Raw genomic sequence first — 14,909 nt, forward strand, 5'->3', positions numbered from 1 at the left:
CCAAGTTCCTTAACTTCTCTTGACCTCAATTTCTTCATCTGTAAAAAGGGGAGAATAATTGTTCTTCCAAAAGAGGGCTATTAGAAGGATTAAATGAGTTCATGTACCTAAGGCATGTAAAGTGCTAGATCCAGCAAGAGGGCCAAAACCTTTAGTATGTTCATATGACTAGGAATGCACATGCCCAAGGTTACCAATAGCAACCTCTAGCTGGCAAAAGAATAGGTGATTTTCTGGCTCTGTTTCTCTTTGTGCTTTTTCATATTTTCCCTCTCTCTCTCTCTTTCATTAGAAATGAATCTGTAATCGGAAAATAAATATCTTTAATAAAAGAAAAAAATTCTAGCCAAGTTCCCAGGTTTGTCTGAAGACTATGGTCAAGGTGAGGAGGAAAAGGGGGTGACACTAAGGCAGAGACTGAGCAGAGGGAGGAAGGAGAAAGTTGAATTCAGGGATGCACTCAAGGGAGCCCTGAGGGTCTCTGGGTCACCTGAGGTGAGGATTTTGAGGAGCCTCGTGCTTCTGAAGTGCTGGTCCAGCAGCCAGGAATTTGCACCTGGTTCATCCCTTGTCAGATGGGTCAGACAGGTCACATGTTTGACATTCAGCTCTGATGTTCCTGAGGACAGGCCGAGGGGCAGGGACGATGCAGCCCATTTCCTTGCACAAGGCCAACTGAGGCTGTGGTGTTTGACAAGGGTGAGGGCAGTCCCATCCCTGCCCCTGCGGGGCTCCCCCCACCTCTAAGGCAGGAACTGGAGCTGCCCTTCCTTCATCTGCATATCGAGGTAATTACAACTCATAAAAGTATCTCACCCATTATTTAAAACCCGGCCCCAGCATTCGACTCTGACCTCCTGCAGCAGCTCAGGCCGCATGCTGAATCCATGCCGCCTGATTTGTCCTCAATTTATAAGCAGCACAACCTATAAATAGAAACCCTTTTGCTAAGTTCCCCAGGAGGCATCAGCAGGTTTTCCAGCTTGTATGTGTTTTCTTCTCTCTTTTTTTAAAAACCAACATGGCAAGCTTGTTCTCCCTGCCTGCTGCTTCTCCGGCTCTCTCCTAGTGCAGTCTGCAGCCTGCCAGCTGGCTTGGCGGTTGGCGCCCTGCACAGACCCAGGCTGGCTTCAGTGGGACGCCCCACTCACCTGTAGATCCTGTATCTGGTAGTAAAACCCTGGCGGTAGCGCTCCACGAAGTCGGTGTACTCCTGCGCGCGGTGGAACGGGCCCCGATCTGTGAGCAGCCAGTCCAGGGGCGGCTGGCCGGCCGCGGAGGCATGATGCTCGGGTACCAAAGCGGCCGCCGTGGCCGAGACAGCCAGCACCCAACCGGGGAGCGCCAGTGCCAGCAGAGCTGCCCATGGGGCCGCCGCCTCCGGCCGAAGCCCTCTAAACCGAGCGCCGCACTGCCACCTCATGCTTCTCCCAGGCGGTTGGTGTCTTCATTCTCTCGCCACACTCTCTCGCTCTGTGCCGCTCCACCAGGGCTCCTGGAACTGGAAAAGTACAACACGAGGATGTCAGTTGCACACCCTGGTCTGACCTCATGCGCCTGAGAGCATCGAATCTCCCTGGGCAGGGCCCATTCTAGAAATCCTTTATCTTAGTAACACATCTTCCTTCTAGGCATTGAGCTACGTGTTGATGTATATTTCATTTAATTCTTAAAACATTCCAACAGGAAACACCACTGTCACTTTGCCGACGAGAAGATGAGGTTTAGAGATAGGAGGAAAGTTGCTTAATTTCACGCAGATTTCAAGTGAAGAAACCAGAATTTTGACCGCAGGGGGTCCAACTCTAACCTTTATACTGTGTTGCTTCCTTGTTTCCTGTGTAGACTCAACACCATCCGCTTGTCTTCCTCTCTCAAAAATGTTCACTATGTTTCAATAATAGCCTCATAGATTGTGTGCAGCCTCTAGAGGCTTGATGTAAAGCAAAGAGCAGCCCCCTTTTTCTGATGGTGAATTGTGGGCAGAATAGTGAAGTCCCATCACTGTTATGAAGCTGGGTGAACTTGGGCAAATTACTTCCCTTCTCTGAGTTTAGTTATCCCTTATGGAAAATAAAGATGCTTACTATGGAGAACAGTATGGAGGTTCCTAATACTACTAAAAATAGAGCTACCATATGATCCAGCAATCCTATTCCTGGGCATATATCCAGAGACAACCATAATTTGAAAAGATACCTGCATCCCAATGTTCGCAGCAGCACTATTTACAATTGCCAAGACATGGAAGCAACCTAAGTATCCATTGACAGATGAATGGATAAGGAAGATGTGATACACACACACACACACACACACACACACACACACACACACACACACAATGGAATATTACTCAGCCATAAAAAAGAATGAAATAATGCCATTAGCAGCAACATGGATGGACCTAGAGATTATCATACAAAGTGAAGTAAGCCAGACAGAGAAAGACAAATATGATATGATATTGCTTATATGTGGAAGCTAAAAAAAACAAATACAAATGAATTTATTTACAAAACAGAAGTAGTCCTGCAGACATAGACAACAAACTTATGGTTGTGAAAAGGGAGTAGGGGAGGTATAAATTAGGAGTTTGGGATTAACATATACACACTACTCTATGTAAAACAGATAATCAACAAGGACCTACTGTATAGCACAGGGAACTGTACTCAATATTTTGTAATAACCTATAAGGGAAAAGGATCTGAAAAAGTATATATATATATACACTTTATAAATAAAAATACCTTAATATATAAATAACTGAATCACAGTGCTGTACACCTGAAAGTAACACAACATTGTAAATTAACTATACTTCAATTTAAAAAAAAACAAATGTAGGATTATACTATATTTTTTAAGAAAAAAGAAGAGAAAAGAAAGAGGCTTGACTAGATAATAGTCAAGCTTTGGACTTCCTGCTTTGAACATCGATCTGCTCCTTTACAAAAGGCCATGCAGGGATAGAGTTACAGTGGGAAATCACCATCATCAGAGAACAGATCCGTGAACACAAGGATGGCCGTTGTGCTCTTTCTCCTCACTGCGTAGTATGGAAGCTCTCTGAGGGCAGGGCTGTGTATCCCCCTACCCTAGTTCCTGAGAGCACACAGTAGGCCTTCAGAGATGCTTCTTGAAGAAATGAATGAGTGCATTCTTGCCCTGCCCTCTCTGAGTTGGAGGGAAAGTGCCAGGAAGGGAGTAAGACTTTGGCCTTCAAGACTCCTGGCTGACTCAGTACTGCGGGGGTTCTTGCAATCGAATTCATTTCTTCAATCTTCAATGTCTAGCACATGCTGTCAGAGTCTCACCCATCTCCCCTCACCAGTACCACCTCGGTCTGTGCTAGAATGACTTCCAATCCCCAACACGTGTAATTTGTGGCTTTGAGGCCTTTCTCTGGCTGCCAAAGTCCAGAGATGAGCTTCCTGTGATGAAGCAAGGGGTGTCAATTCACTGGCACTTCCAGACTTCTATAAGGCCAGGTAAAGTGGGCTTCAGCATTTGACTCACTCCCATTCCCCAGGACCCCGGGTCACTCAGGAATGGCTCCAGTTCAACAAATTTCCCTTGGACCAGTGCAAACCCTGAAGAGGCTGCCCAGAGGCTGGGGCCAAGTCTTAATCCTGGTTACTCCCAGCCTAAAAGCTGGCCTGAGTCTGACAGATCTGAGCCTCAGCATTTGTACAAGATGCTTTCACAAGTGTTGCAGTGCCTGCTGGTAAGGATAAAGGGACAGAAGCATGGGTGCATGGACCTTCAGACTCACTCCTCTACTCTGGTTAGTAGGTATTGACCATCTACTACGCACTGGGTAATTCTTAGGAGTTTCCCCAGTTAATTCTCACAGAAAGTTTCTACCATAAGCATTATTATTGCAAGTTTACATTTCCCTGAGACTCAGAGGTGCTGGCCTAGGAAGATGCAAAGGTAGAATATGAACCTAGATCTGGTTCCATGTCCAGACTTTTCCAAAGAATGCTTTGCTCTCTAAGGCGCTAGAGTGGGCAGCAAGATAGACCCGTACTTAATGAACTGGTGGACAGGGGGGCTGAAGGACAAATAGCGAGGCAACATCTGCCCTACCAGATCCTAAAACATATTATAAAATTCCAGTAAGTAACTAGGTGATACTGGCACACAAAGTGGGTGGGCAGATCAATGAAACAGAACAGCTAGCTCAGAAATAGACCTTATTATACATAAGAACTTGTGTGTGTGTGTGTGTGTGTATGTGTGTGTGTGTGTGTGTGTGTGTGTGTGTGTGTGTGTATATGCATCACAGATTAAATGGGTAGGGGGTAGACTATTTTATACATAATATTGGGAAATTAGTTCCAGATGGATTAAGAAGTTAAATATAAAAAATAAAACCATAGAAAGAAGACACATTTCCAAGTGTTTTTATAATAAGCAGGCGTTACTTTTAAACCGGGGTGGGGGTGGGGGGCGGAAATAGTGCTATAAACTAAAAGGAGGACTCAGCCTTGCACATGGAGGGGTAGGCATTTATTTTTATGGGATGTAATCTGATGAGGATGCCCAAAATATTTCTCATTTAATCATCCATGCATTCGTTGCTTGAGAAACAGAAACTGAGGACTCCCAAGTGCCAGACACTCTGCTAAGTACCGACAATATGAAAGCAAGTGCTCGTTACATTGTCTGAAACACTACCTACCATTAGTGATTAGTTCCTCTTATAAAATATTGTTCTCTTTCTAAAGGCATATTAATGGAGGCACATTTTGGAGACTGGGGCTGCTTGACACAGCAGGCCAAGGCAACAAACACAGTAAGGCGGACAAGCACTGACACAGGTAGGGCACTGCAGAATGCAGGTTTCTAAAATGGTCCCCAAGATTCTTGAGCCCTTCTGTGTGGGCCCTTTATAATCTCCTCCCCCTGAGTGCAGGCAGGCCCTGTGAATATGATGGGATACTCCTTCCAGGATCAGGTTACTGATCAGTTGACTTTGAGTTAATCAAAAGGAAAAGTATCTTGGGTGGGCCTGGCCTAATCAGGTGAACCTCTAAAAGAAGGTGAAGTGTCAGAGAGACAGGATCTAGCTGCCCTGGAAGAAAGCAAACAGCTAAGCTGTGTACAGTCTATGCAGGCCATGCAGCAAGGGATTGTGGGTGGCCTCTAGGAACTGAATACAATTCCCAGTCAACAGCCAGTAAGAAAATGGGAACCACAGTTGTACCACCCCAAGAAAACCAATTCCTTTTTATGGCTGAGTAATATTCCACTGTATATTTGTACCATATCTTCTTTATCCATTCATCTGTTGTTGGACATTTAGGTTGTTTCCATGTCCTGGCTCTTGTAAATAGAGCTGCAATGAACATTGTGGTACATGACTCTTTTTGAATTATGGTTTTCTCAGGGTATATGCCCAGTAGTGGGATTGCTGGGTCATATGGTAATTCTATTTTTAGTTTTTTAAGGAACCTCCATACTGTTCTCCACAATAGCTGTATCAATTTACATTCCCACCAACAGTGCAAAAGGGTTCCCTTTTCTCCACACCCTCTCCAGCATTTATCATTTGTAGATTTTTTGATGATGGCCATTCTGACAAGTGTGAGGTGATACATCATTGCAGTTTTGATTTGTATTTCTCTAATAATTAGTGATGTTGGGCATCTTTTCACATGCCTCTTGGCCATTTCTATGTCTTCTTCAGTGAAATGTCTAAGAAATATTACTCAGCCATAAAAAGGAACAAAACTGGGTCATTTGTAGAGATGTGGATGGACCTAGAGTCTGTCATACAGAGTGAAGTAAGCCAGAAAGAGAAAAACAAATATCGTATATTAACACATATATGTGGAATCTAGAAAAATGGTACAGAAGAACCTATTTCCAGGGCAGGAATAGAGATGCAGAAGTAGAGAATGGACATGTGGACATGGGGGGGAAGGGAAGGGTGGGACAAGTTGGGAGATTAGGATGGACATATATTCACTACCATGCGTGAAATAGCTAGTAGGAACAAGCTATAAAGCACAGGAAGCTCAGTGCTCTGTGACAACCTAGATGGGTGGGATGGGGGTGGGGTGGGGGGAGGTTCAAGAGGGAGGGGATATAGGTATACACATAGCTGATTCACTTCACTGTACAGCAGAAACTAACACAACATTGTAAAGCAATTTAACTCCAGTTAAAAAAAAAAAAAAAGAAAAAGAAAACCAATTCCGCCAACAACCACATGAGCCCGGAAGAGAACCCTGAGTCCCAGATGGGAACTGCTTTCCTGACTGACACCTTGATTTCAGTCTTGTGAGGCCCTGAGCAGAGGACCCAGCGAACCTGTACCTGGACTCCTGACCCACAGAAACTGTGACATAGTGAATTCATACTGCTTTATGTCACTAAATTTGTGGTAATTCCTTACACAGCAATTGAAAAATAATAGACACGTCAAGGACCTCGCTCCCATTCTGCACACCTTTGAGGGTTCTTGGTGATTTCTGGAGAAGACTAGCGATTATTCTCGGCATGAGAAAAAACTAGCGTGGCAATTTCTTGAGCAGAGTGATGATGATCATCTCCCCTAAGTCTGATCATCTCTGCTGAGCCGTAACACCAGCCCTGCCTAGGTTATGGACCCTTCAAGGTCAAAGTCCAGGTCTTTGTTTTTATGAAAAACTTCAGCCCTCATACGGAGTCAGTCTTCAAAAATACGTGATCAATCAATTCGATGAGTTTCATAGAGGCGTCACTGTGAGCCGGTGACAACGTGTGGCCTTGGCCCAGCCACCGAGCCTCTTGGTGGCCTGTGCTGTAACACAGGGGTGGCAGCCGCCCCCTCCCCTGCTAATCGCGGGTTTCTAAGGACAGGTGAGAGCGTGTGTGTGAAAAGCTGTGCGCTCTTTGAAAGAAGCGAGCTATATTAAGTCAACGTGTGCTTCTTGTCATTCTTTGTTTGTAATTACGCTTTTTCAGGGTTCACAGTGTGCTGGAACCTGCCTGGTTATAGAAGTATCAGCTTTAGAATCAAATGGCTTTGATTGCTGGGCCGGGTCTTCTGAGCACAGCAAGAACGCCTGAATTCAGTGCTGACGGCGCCTCTAAAAAACCTGGCCTCAGAATCATATGGTTTCCGTTTCACTGGTTTTTCTCAGGATCTGAAAACATTTTGACAAAAAAAAAAAATCTCTTTTTAAGAAAAAAGTTTTAAACAGGTTTCAAAATTTTCCTTAAAAAAATACCTAGAACATGTTCCTTCACCTTTAAAAAAAAAAAAAAAAGACAAAGTAATTGCTGCATTGACAGTTGCGTAAAAATTAGACTTTTCAAGGAGGATAGCTTTCGGGCATTTACTGTTTATGCTCCACAAACAGTATTACTAGAAATTTTGTAACAGCAACCTGTCAAGCAAATCTTAACCATCTAGATTCTCGAGTCTTGCGCTGGTACTGTTAATATTCAGCAGGTTAAAACAATTCTCACCTTCCCCATGAGGCTTCTATGTATCCATTTTATCCTAAAACTGGCTGTGAAAGTAAATCTCTATGTTACATGTGAGTGTATTAAAGTCAGGGCTAAGCTAGCTCCTTGAGGAAAAAATTAGAAATTTACTTGTGAAAGCCAAATAATTTCACTTACTTAGACCCTACTCAAGACAGAGTTCTACACCTACACAAATTATAAATCAGCTTTGGCCCAAACGTACTAGTAGAATAAGTCATGGCTTTTCCTTTGTGAGTACATTAGCTCGTATTTGTTCGTTAAGCCATGAATTCAATGGGTTCCAGTTTTGTCAACTGAGAAAATCAGGTGTAGATGAAATCACATGAGAGGTGGGCAGCGCGGTCTTCAACAGGGGAAAGCTTATAAGAATCGCATCTCCACCAAGACTGTCACCCAGCTGAAGACTTCTGGAGACTCTTTTGTGTCCTTCTGTTGGTCTCCATCTCCATGTACGCTAGGTGTGTCAATAGAGCAGTTAGGATCTGGGGCATCAGCTGCTTAGGTACTAAATCTTGGCAAGGGAGATAGAAGTACAGTTTCCTCTTTGAAAAATACTGTGCAGGGGAGGGGCTCCATGTTGGAGGAGTTAAGGCTATGGCTAAGCTGTTGCTAGAGGCCAGAAGAAAAGGAGAAATAGATGTGAAATTAGTACTATAATTAACAAAATTGTTAATGTTGTTAACAATTACCATGAATCAATACCAGCAGACATCATTTTCTATTTGTGTGGTCGTTACTACTTATGAAGCACAGATAATAAAATGACGCTCGATCTTTGTTTCTCAAAATGTAGGATCCCCTTTTAACAGATGAGAACACTGAGGCTAGGAATAGATAAGTGAGTTGCACAAGGTCATGTGTGTCGGTGGCAGATCTGGGTCTTCCTACTCTAGCTCCTACAGTATTTACACTTCACTGCACCACTTACATGATTTACAGCTATAAAAACACGCAGGCTTTGCCACTTACAAGTCGGTGCCCTTGGGAGCAAGTCACTTCCCCTGGGAGCCTCCCTTTGGGCATCAGTAAAATGACTTAAGAGGTGAGATGATCCCCGTGGTCCTGCCCAAAACAGAAATCCCTTAATTCTCTGCAAATAAAAGGGGCACAAACATGAGGGGTGAGGCTCTGAGATTTTAGTCTTCTTCGGGAGGAGGTTCTGTGTTTTAGAAAGGGGGTGAAGCATAAGAGAAGTGAGGGATAAAGCAGACATTCTTGACTGTTGGAGCAGTGACATTTAATAAAATGATTAGGCAGTGACATTAAATAAGTTTTCAAGCCATTTGAGTGGTTAATTGGTCAACTCTATTGAAGAGATGTTTTCTTGACTAAATCTGAGGGTGTCAGTAGTAAAAACTCACAGAAAGTGTTATTTGTTCTTGTCATCCACAACATCTGGACACAAAACTTCCTGTTTTGACTAGAAAGGGAGAGGAGACCAGAGAAATGACAGGACATCCTGGGGTGAAGGGTAGATGGGGGTGCTATCCATTCAGATGAATGACTTGTATTCTCCTCTCTTGTTGGGATGATCTGCCAGCCTCAACAGACCCTAACCACAGCCTTTTTATCCCTATAATATGTTCCTCGTTGCACTTCAGAGAGCTTCAGCAGTGCCCACCATTCCCCGTGTGCACCCGGGCAGATGTCACACCCCGACTGCCACTCTCCTCTCCAGGCTCTGGGATATGACCTTCAGTGTCACCCTCAGACCTGGCCTGGACCTACCAAGGTCCACTTGATGCATTCCTCCACTGCTAGACTTAAGATAGGTGAGGAATAGGGATAGCCTCCCTGCACAGACTCAGGTTAACAATGTTAAGGATGATTTGTACGAAGGTAAGCTCTATCATGATTTACTATTTACTATCATGATTACTAAATGTTCTTGCATTCATCTGAGACCTTTAAGAGGAGAGACTGGGAGAGGCTAAGGGACTTGCTGGAGACAATCCCACAAGGAAGCAGAAATGAAACTCAGATATTCCGACTCCAAAACCTATCACTCAGCTCTCCTCACCCTCCCTCACCTCTGTCCATCGAATAGTCAATCAGTTATTAAGCAGTTTCTACACACCAGGACTGTACCAGGTGATGGTGGTAAATCTGATGAACAAGACAGACCCAACACTTGCCCTCTTGGAGCAGCAACAAAACATAGGACTTGAGGATCCTGTAATGAGCTTAAAACAATATTCTCTCTCTCTCACATTCGTACACACACACACACACACACACACACACACACAGCTTTAGTTACATTAGACGTCATAGGCTCCATCCCCTCAGGGCCCCCAGTTTATAGGTTTCTGCTGTGTGATAACCAGCCCTTCACTCATCAAGGACGGATTCATGTGTCAGCGGCAGAGGTTTCAGACTTGCCTGCCGGGTGTCCTTGGCACTTTCCTTGGGGTGACAAGCTAACTGACAGGCTTGCCCAGAGTCTCATGTGATAAAGCCTGGGTCACCATGTGCAGACCAGGGTGGGCCCTCCGTCCCAGAACTTCCCTTGAGGTCACAGGGGTCTCCAGAAAAGAGAAGGAAAGCACTGCCGATCAAACAGGATCTCTAAATGAAAAGTTGCACATTTCAAAGCCTTTAAAACCTGATCTCCGTGCATATTAACCTTCCTCAAAACCGCTTCCATTATACGCCTGCATTATGAGACCCCAACAGCTCCCTGTGGCCTGAGAACACATCTGCCTTCCTTCCTTCCTTCCCCAGGCACCAAGCCCTCCATCAGCAGTTCAGCAGTGGAGGGGTTACAAGCAGAGAACATGGAGCCAGAACACCTGGCTTCTCACGTTGGCTCCACTTCTCTGGCTCAGCTTCCTCAACTGTTAAAAAAAAAAAAGGAAAGAAAAAACGACAATAATAATAGTGCTTCCTCATGGGCTTGTGGGGATTAAATGCAACAATATTTGTAAAGGCCCTGAAAAGTGCCTGGCCCACAGTGAGTGCTGTGTGTGTGTTCACTGTTATTTCTTCAAAGGCATCAACATAGGTTATTGATGCCAAAAAGAGTCCAGAGGCACCACCTCATTCAATACGGGTTTCTTGTTTGTTTTGCTGCTGTTGTTGTTGTTGTTTACAGGTAAGAAGCCTGAGAAGATAAAGTCTCTGTTAAAAATGTGTCCTCATTAGGCCTCAGGGGTCTCCACAGGTCACTCCAAGTGGCCTCACTGGTCTTCCTCCCCCGGTCCTCCATAGATAATGACTGCAGAGGTGGGCAGTCCTTTTGCTTTTATCTGTGGCCTCTGTCACTTGACCCCCGATAGTCTGGCTACGGGCTCCACCATTTACTCATTCCTGCCTTCCTTTTTTCTCCGTGAGTCTATATCTGTCTATTACATCTTTGAGACTCTTGTTCTCCAAGAAGCCTGTCAAAGCTAGACTGTGTGTTGATTACTTTGTTACTTTGCCTTCCTACAGCCTCTGGTCCCTGATTAATTTCCACCTGATCAGATCATGGAACTGGGGGAAGGGGTGAGATCCTAGCGATTACATGGCCTAGTGGGTCTCAGCAGCCTGGAGTGTGTGTGTGGTACGTGTCAGTGGGGGGAGGTGAGGTACGGAGACAAGGAAAGAGAAGAAAGGAATGACTGATATCTTGGGTTGGGGTGTATTTCTATATTTTATTATAGAATATTTTGAAAACCCCCTAAGAAGGTTTTGATGTAACTCTCCAGTGTAAGCCAGTAATAGAACCCTCTTCACATTGTTTGATAGATGAGAAAACATAGGGCCACAGAAGTGCAGTTAGTTATTGTGAGTTATTCACGATTTGGTGGCAAAAACAAGACTTGAACCTGGGTCTCTCAATGCTAAGCCTAGAGCTCATTTCATCTTTATTTCACATGTGTCAGAGGTCAATTGAAATTTTCAGAAGCCGGAATCCATGAGTTTCAGAGTTACCATCATCATCATCGACAATTATGTTTTGATACCAGTTATTATGTGCCAGACATTGGTCTCAAAACTTTCCATTCATTGGCTCATTTAATTCTTGTAAAACTTTATGAGGTTGATGTTGTTATTATGCGCATTTTACAGAGGAAGAAACTCAAGAACAGAGAAGTCAATGATGTTATCCCAAGAAAGTCCTTTGGACAGTCTAAATGACCTATTAACCTAAGATCCACAGATGTGAGTCTCAAAAGGGAGCTGTGCTCACAGAAGTTTATCCTAAATTCCTCTATAAGAGTGGAATAAGAATGACCTTAAAAATAAGGTCACTCTTATTTTTAAAATTTCCATGGATTGATGAAAAGTCTAAAAATCTTAGAGAGCAAAATCAAGATGCACCTAAAATAAATTTCCTGGCTTGGACAAGGATGCTTAAGCCTTCTGCTTTGGAAGAAGCCATGTGGCTCCTGTTTAGATGGCCTGTCAGCATGGCCTTATAAGAAGGCAATTGTATCTCCCTTGTGATGTCTTAGAAACCATAAGGTCAGGCATGTTCCCCCAAACTGGGCCCTGGTGGACAACCCACAATTGCTGGTTTCCTGCCCTGAGTTACAGGGCTCTTCCCTTAGACCCCCAAACCCAACTGAGCCTGTACCCAAGTTCCCCATCCTCCTTCCTGCCCAATCTCAGGGTGTCCATCTAAGGTGTAAGAGGCTTGCACCCCTGCTGGCTCCTGCGCCCCCTGCTCTCAGCTCCCTACTTTCTGTCGTGGGAGACAGACCTCCAAGAATTGGCTGCCCCTTTTCCTAATTTTGAATTGTCCCACCAGCTCTTGATATATCCCTCTTTATGTATTCTGTTACCAAGATTGCCTGAATCATGCCATCTGGCCCCTGCCCCTGGCTATGCCCAGTCGCTCTCCCTGGATCCAGCTACTGAAGCTGCCTTAGTCATCCCCTCCCCATCCCTGGCAGACAGCTGGTTCCACCCTGCAGAGAGGAAACCTTCTCTTTTCCTGCCTCCTTCCCACCAGGCTGGCTTCCATCGCTGAAGCCCCAGCTCACTTGCCAGCAGAGCCAGCCTCTGTATACATAGGCTAGTTTGTTTCTTTCAGGCCTGGGAAGCTGAAATAAGCCTAAGGCAATCACATGGCAAATGCTCACCACTGTGCAGGCTGCAGCACTAAGGCCGGGCTGACAAGGAGCTCTCCATCCTGACCCACAGCCCTCACAGTTACTCTTGCTCCTGGCTTTCTGCCACGCCTGTCACCGAATCTGAACTTTTAGCCCAAGCTCTGCCCTACTGGGGCCTTGGCACAGACCGGAATGTAAAATGACAATGCCCTGGGCTCTGCCAAACAGCGCAGAGCTCCAGAGATGTTACAGATGCAGCTGTGACCAGCAAACAACATTGTTTCCCGGAGTGTGTTTGTAAATATATGAGTTGCCCGAAAGCCTGTGGAATTAAATATAGATGCTACATCACAAACTCTAGCTAAAATAAACTATATGCTGCTCAATGAATGTCAATAGGTACACTGAGAAAGAACCATTATCTCTTTTTGTAGCATGGTCCAAGGAACCCATCCCTAAGTGGTTTTCCGGTTGTTTGTTTTTCTGATGAAGGCGACTTTTTTCTCCCGCAGGCGTTTGACTGGTACCGGCAGGCAGCTGGGGGGAGGGTGGAGGCATGAGGGGACAAAGTGGGTGCAATCAGTAAGTTTGCTGTGTTGGGTGTAGTGTGTACAGTATGGTGGCAGGTTACCAGGTAGACAGGGAAATTACTGTCAAACTTTTGAGATTGATGGCCTAAGGGCACTGTTTCTAAAAGTATGGTCTGAGGCTCACTGGTCGTTTGGAAAGACTGTCTGAGGGGGAGCAAGCTTATCCATCACTGGGAGTCTGCTCTTTCGTTCTCGAGCCAAATGACTCGCCTTCCCTTGCATTGATTAACACAGGTGGCCTGTATATTACCAACCTCTTAAATTAATAATGGCAGGTTACCAGAAGCTGGTATTCCTAAAATCAGCACCCTGCAAGAGTTTACTAGGCACTTGCTCTTCTTCAGGCTTCAGCTGAGAAGGCTTATTGCCATGCAATCCTCTGTGTTGATGCAAAGCTCGCCCTGCACAGATCACCAAAACCCCTACTCTGTGAGGTGGTGCAAAATGAGAGGTGCTTTGAATTTAGGGCCTGTTCAGTGTCATCCTGAGGAGTTAAGGTTTTTACTTGTGTTGATCATTTTAATTTGTGTAATTGCCTATTTTATTTGTTTGGTTGTTTTTGATGTTCCCCTCCAATTCTTTAACAGCAAGTTCTCTCTCCAGTAAAAGGTGGAACTGTAGACTTCGATAGACTGCAGTGACTTGGGCACTATCAGGAGATCCTTGTGCAAAAAAGCTTTCAGAGACTTCAGTGGAAGAACTAGAGCAATTCTTTAAAAATCTTAATTCACACTTCATTCTGGCTCACACTGCTACCGACTACCTAAACCATTTTTGAAAAATTTAGCCCTTGGTAAGATGGGGCAATAAATTTCCCACTTCCTTTCTTTTAGGAAAGTTAATAAATATCTACTCATTATTCCAACTAATGTTTATTGGACAAAGAACATCCCATTTGGCTAGAATGTAAAATGCATGAAGCGAACTATGGGAGAAAAGACTAGAAAGCAGTGCTTGGATTGCTTTGAAAGAAAGGAGAGTGCAAATCCTTGTTATAATTTTCTTATGGCAAGCCTTATTAGCCAAAGTCACATTAGGAAGACTCTGTGCTGACCAGGATTTGCATATGTCCACAATTCAGTGGTAACTAAGGCTCAAATCAGCAACTTCTGACTCAAAACTGAGATTAAATTATTTTCAGCCCAATTTTGAATTGTGTCATTGATTTTCAGTCCAAATCTTTGGAAAAATACTATAAGGTAACTTTGTTAAGAATTTTTAAAATTAAATCAAGTATTCCATTTCTCAAACATGGTAACAGAGAATATAGTCAAGACAAAGCCGACCATTTACTCCAGCGGGTCTCAGCTAGGGGGCAAGGGGTGTGGGTGTGGGTGTATGTGTGAGATTTTGACCCCAGGAGACCTTTGTCAATTTCTGGAGAAATTTTTGGTTCTAACAATTTGGAGAGGGGTGCTACTTCTAGGGGGTTAAAGCCAGGCAGCTGTTAAACATCCTATAATGCACAGAACGGTTCTCCACAGCAAATAATTCTCTGACCCCAAACATCAGTAGTGCTGAGGTTGGGAAGCTCTGACTTATGCCAACAAATTCTAATAAGCTCAGGCTCATAAAGTGTCTCTGAGTAATAGAAGATCGACTTTTTAGGTAAGTTTTTCATGTATATCTAGTTTGCCAACATTTGTCATGGTGGCAAAGACCAAAATCACTCACCTTCGCAGTCCCTCCTTCTAGGCCTCCTGCTTCATGCTTAATTGGTCCTTGATAACAATATCAAGCGGTACAAGTCCTGTTTATTGAGTGCTTATTTCCTACTCGATGCTGTGTTTAG

At 44.3% G+C, this 14,909-nt stretch overlaps 1 protein-coding gene across 2 annotated transcripts in view; it reads right to left on the reverse strand.

The window, feature by feature from the left end:
- Positions 1 to 14,909, reverse strand: part of BRINP2 (BMP/retinoic acid inducible neural specific 2) — a 120,374-nt gene that overhangs the window by 49,643 nt on the left and 55,822 nt on the right. For both annotated transcript variants that reach the window (XM_082462350.1, XM_082462351.1), the window contains one exon: positions 1,152 to 1,501. In XM_082462350.1, coding sequence (XP_082318476.1) covers positions 1,152 to 1,423 — 272 coding nt within the window. In that variant the 5' untranslated portion in view covers positions 1,424 to 1,501. The remainder of the gene's footprint in view (positions 1 to 1,151; positions 1,502 to 14,909) is intronic.

Source organism: Balaenoptera physalus, assembly GCF_965194825.1.
Source record: "Balaenoptera physalus genome assembly, chromosome: 1".
NCBI lineage: Eukaryota > Metazoa > Chordata > Mammalia > Artiodactyla > Balaenopteridae > Balaenoptera > Balaenoptera physalus.